Source organism: Cebus imitator, unplaced genomic scaffold (genome assembly GCF_001604975.1).
Source record: "Cebus imitator isolate Cc_AM_T3 unplaced genomic scaffold, Cebus_imitator-1.0 Scaffold70, whole genome shotgun sequence".
In the NCBI taxonomy this organism is placed as follows: domain Eukaryota; kingdom Metazoa; phylum Chordata; class Mammalia; order Primates; family Cebidae; genus Cebus; species Cebus imitator.
This window is the reverse complement of record NW_016107385.1, coordinates 4,275,782-4,280,703: the sequence shown is the minus strand read 5'-3', so window position 1 is coordinate 4,280,703 and position 4,922 is coordinate 4,275,782. Positions and strand designations below refer to the sequence as shown.

Below are 4,922 nucleotides of genomic sequence, written 5' to 3'. Positions count from 1 at the left end.
AAAAAAAAGTATGCGGCGAGACACAGTGACTCACACATGTAATCTCAGCACTTTGGGAGGCTGACGGCAGATCACCTGAGGTCAGGAGTTCGAGACCAGCCTTGCCAAAATGCTGAAACCCCATCTCTACTAAAAATACAAACAAATCAGCCAAGCGTAGTGGCACGCACCTGTAATTCCAACTACTCTGGAGGCTGAGGCAGGAGAATCACTGGAACCTGGGAGACGGAGGTTGCAGTGAGCTGAGATCGCGCCACTGCACTCCAGCCTAAGCAACAAGAATGAAAACTCTGCCTCAAAAAAAAAATGCCGAGGCAGGAGGATCACCTGAGGCTGGGAGTTGGAGACCAGCCTGACTAACATAGAGAAACCCCGTCTCTACTAAAAATACAAAATTAGCCAGGCGTGGTGGCGCGTGCCTGTAATCCCAGTTACTCAGGAGGCTGAGGCAGGAGAATCACTTGAATCCGGGAGGCAGAGTTTGCAGTGAGCTGAGACCGCGCCACAGCACTCCAGCTTGGGCAACAAGAGCAAAATTTCATCTCAAAAAAAAAAAAAAAAAAAATGAGTATGAGTATGCTTCCCCAATACCAAATCATATATGTGCTCAAACATTGAGCAGAAGCTGAAATTAGATTATTGCCACTTTTTCTCCTTCATGAAACCCACCTATCCTAACTCTTCTTAGTCACCTCTTAAAAGGCTCAAAGTACCACCACACAACTGTACAGGAAAAAAAATTTGGGAAAAGAATAGAGAGAGCAGAATTAGATTTACAATTAAAAAATCCAGCTAGAAGAAAGTCATCTTACTCATTGTTTCCAGAAGGAATAACATATAACCTGGATCAGATTAATGACTCTTAAGGAGGAGGAAGAGCTCAACACCTCCTTCAGTCACTTTTTAACAATCTAGCACCCTCCAGCTCAGACAATCCTTTTGTAACCCTAACTTAAATCTTGCCTGCTGGGCTTTGGTCCATTTCTGTCCTTTGTCACTGAAAACAAGCACAGCTCCCTCCACATAAAAATCTTTCAGAAGCTTTAAGAGGAGGAGGGTTAGCTACCAAGAAAACACACACATTTGCTTCTTAAGGAAAACACAGCCCCAACTTAGAGATAAGGGGCAGGAACTGACAAGTCTACAGGATTTGAACTTGGCTATTTACAAATGGTAACTTCAAGTCACACTTCACCAAGACTAAGCAGATTTAGCATAAAACTTTAAATTACTCTTTTCCAATTTATTCTACTTCAGAGACTCCCCTCCCTTTGAAAAGACTTAATAAAAATCTCAGCTCTTAAGTACTCTCTTTGCTGTAACTTAAATCTCCAACTCCACTGGCTCTCTCACACCAGCTTGTACAGCCGTGTTTTTAACTAGGTCTCTCCTGAATTAAGACGTCTTTACTGAGCGCTGCTTTCTGCAAATGTGGACTTCTTTTCTCATGTCCTTCACACCTCATCAGGCTGCATCTCTATCTATTTGTCACCATTTTATTAATCCTAGTTTTGACTTCTCTTCTAAAGAGGTCATAATTCCTCCTGATTATTTTACTCTCACTCATTTTCTTTTAAGTACTTACTGCCAATCTTACACTGTCCTAAATGGTGCAATGTAAAGGAAATAAAGATCATGACCCCAACCTTGGGAAATGAAGACATACATAAAAGAACAGTAAGAAACCGGTTTCAAAGTAGGGGCTAGTCAGAGAAAGCCCTGTGGCTCTGACAAATACGGAATTGGACCTAAAAATAAGTGTAGAATCTGGTGTAACGGAGAAGGCTACTTTAGATAGAAGCAAGAGTATAATTCAAAGCAGGAGGCCATCTGAAGTAAGAGCTGCATAAAGGCTTTCTGACATTTCCTTCTTTGCCCCCCAAAAGGGGCATGTGCCTTTCTGTCTTCAAATTTTATTTGAGAATTAGCTATCCATGAATCACACATGTCCTGTTATCATGATTACCCACAGCCACCACATATTAGAGCAACTCACAGAGTTTAATACACTAGAATTATCACAAGGCAGCTTTTAGAATAATCTTAGGCAGAGACCTTTCACTTAAGAGTGTGGGGAGTCCAGCATCGCTAGGGTCCTGGGCACACAAAGACAGCTACTTCTTTTGGGTACTAAAGATATGCACCAGTCATTTTGCTGCCAGACCATTCAAGGGTCATTCAAAGTAGTCTGAAGCACTGAATTCCTGTTTTAAACAGGGAATGGTAAATGGTCTTCCCAGGGATGCCCCTTTTCTAGTGTTTTCCTGGAGAACTTTTCTCCACCTGCCTCAGGACTCATGTTTCAAGCATCCCTTCCTCCGTGAAGCCTTTCCTAATTCCCCTGAACTGACTTAGGTCGCCTCCTCTGTGCTTCCATTAACAACTTACGCATACTTCTAGAGCGGTACTTATCACACTATATTTTAATTTTTTGATGGCAAGGGCAATGTTTTACCCCTTTATTGCACACCGAATAGGCACTCAATAAACACTTGTTAAATGCATTAGTAATGAATAATATTGGAAGTCTTAAAGAATGGCAACCATACATTAAGAATTAATAATTGAAGGCTAAACCCTCATTACACGTTTCTACTACTTATACCATTCCTGGCCAGAAAAAGAGGCCAAATATTGAGAAGACTGCTCTAATAGTGCTGGTCACTGCCAAGTTACCGGCCAAGAATAAGAGCACTTGCAGCAGTAAGAATGAACAGAGTCATATCTAAGACAATTTCTATGTTTCAGGCTTATTTGCCTGCCTCAGGAGAATAGAAACAATGATTAATAAGAGACCTTGGAAGGGTCACAATGTCCACCATCACAGAACCTTCTAGCAAACTGTGATTCAGTATAACTTCTGCTGAAATATACAGGAAAGCTGTTCACATTCTTACCACATCCAATCAAGGTTCTGCTACGGAATACAGAGCTGAGCTCAGTCATCCCAGAATCCTGCCATTTGTACAGTGGCATTCTAAATCACTCCTCACGGGATTTACTCATCATTGAAGGGTTACAGACAAAGCAATAACATGCTGTGGTCTCAAATGCCTCTCCCTGTAACAATCTTGTACCACACAAGGCTATTGTGTTTACAGGCTACTAATAAGACACAAAATCTGATCTGATCCTGTGGGAATAAAGCCCTGGATTTCCTCAAGGGTTTAAATAAATGTAGTCTACTTCAGGATTCCCAAAATTCTGGGGTTCATTTAGTTGAAAAAAACATAAAGAACAAAACCCAGACAAGTGAAAGGATGGAAAGGAACTTTGCCTGTGAGGATCATCTGCAGTGGAGTGAGATGTGGCTCTTGGCATACAGTGAATGAGATAAGCAATGCTCAAGGACCATCCCGAACTGTTTAGCTGACAGATATCTGGCTTCTTGAGTGTAATCATTCCTAGGAAGCCAAGATGCCTCTTGAAGAGACAAAAAAAAATTTGTTTTGACCCTGGGCAAGAGCAATTACCAAGCCAATTCCTCCGACTAGGTGTTTTGGCATATTTCTTTCTGCCACTACAGTCTTACATAACCCCAGCTGTTACATTAACACCTGCAGCTACATTAGTCACAGCTTAGCCCTTCACAAGGTATGTGTTCCTACTGTCGTCTCCCAAGAAGGGAAACTGAGTCATAGCGTATCAACTGGCTTCCCAAGCACATGCTTAGTGTATAGTTTGACCACAATTGAACCCAGGTGGTAAGACCACAACTGAACCTAGGAAGGCCAGGTGGCCTTCCTCCTATTCACCTCTTCTCATGGATGAATCTCAGCATGGCCACCCCTGCTGCTTTTTCCTTCAACCTAAAACCAAATCATTGACCGCAGAGATCACATGTGATCCTTTGGAGTCAACAAGACCTTCTAGTTATCTTCTTTCCCAATAAACAGGAAAGTTAAAGAGGAACATGGAGCAGGAGAGGGTCGGTTTGGAAAGAGATGGCTCCCACCAGGACTTACCTTGGAGCTGAGGTCCTCTCGTCGGTTTCCTGGCTTGCTCCTGCGTAGTTTGATGGAAGGAGATCTCAGCAGATTCCTGAGCCGGCTGGTAATGGTTGACCCTTCCACAGCCATTATGATGAGAAACCCGTTGGGACAGTCCCTGACCCAGTCCTGGGTCTTGTCTCAACAGCGGCGCTGTCTTCCCAAGCCACAGGGCTTCCGAATATGCCCTCTCACTGACCTGCGATGGCAGAAGCCACCTTACTATCAGAGTCTTACCTTCTACCTAGCGAAGTCTGCGGCTTTTACCTCTAGGTATTGCTCTCACCTTTCCCCTCATTCCCACCTTCGAGCCCTGCACAGTTTTTTACAACGTTGGAAGGAAAGGCTCACAAAAAAGGGGGACAAAATCCTAAGTCACGAAGAAACGCCAGGCCCACGCCCGCCAGAGGCATCTAACTGGCGAAATGGATGGGATGGGCCCTAGTTAGTCTCGTGGACTATCTGGTTCCCGTTAATGCCCAACTGTTCCCATGGCAACTGTAGTGTCCAAGGGAGGAGACTGCCGAGACCACCAGGGATTTCAGCAGGAAGCCAGGGCACCTGCGCTAGCGGCAGCGGGGACGTAGTCCAGCAACTCGTTCTGCCACGGGAGCCTCCCTCCCCACCCCCTATCCTCCAAAGCTCGCTCTCTGCCCTCCACAGCGGCTCTGAACCTTTATCTTTCACCCGCCTCTGAAGCCCCTGCTACTCGTCAGCGCCCCCGTTCGGGCCCAGCCTCACCAGCCCGGGCGAGCGAGGGCCACCACGCTCACAGCTCCCTCGGGCATCGCGCTCGACAATTTCAGCTCCGCCGCGGTAGGTGCAGCAGTAGAGGCATCAGCAGGAGCTATGGTGGCACGAGTGGCTCAAAACGCGAACTACCGCTTGGGCCAAGATACGTGCCAGATGGGCGGAGCCGACGCGAGGGGCGCG

The 4,922-nt window shown here is 45.4% G+C and overlaps 1 protein-coding gene across 1 annotated transcript in view; it reads right to left on the bottom strand.

Annotated features, from left to right (window-relative positions):
* The window catches only part of MAPKBP1 (mitogen-activated protein kinase binding protein 1), a 53,096-nt gene extending 48,174 nt beyond the window's left edge, over positions 1-4,922 (bottom strand). Inside the window, exons 1-2 of the mRNA XM_037739455.1 lie at positions 4,731-4,922; positions 3,966-4,188 (exon numbers count right to left, since the gene is read on the bottom strand). Coding sequence (XP_037595383.1) covers positions 3,966-4,079 — 114 coding nt within the window. The 5' untranslated portion in view covers positions 4,080-4,188; positions 4,731-4,922. The remainder of the gene's footprint in view (positions 1-3,965; positions 4,189-4,730) is intronic.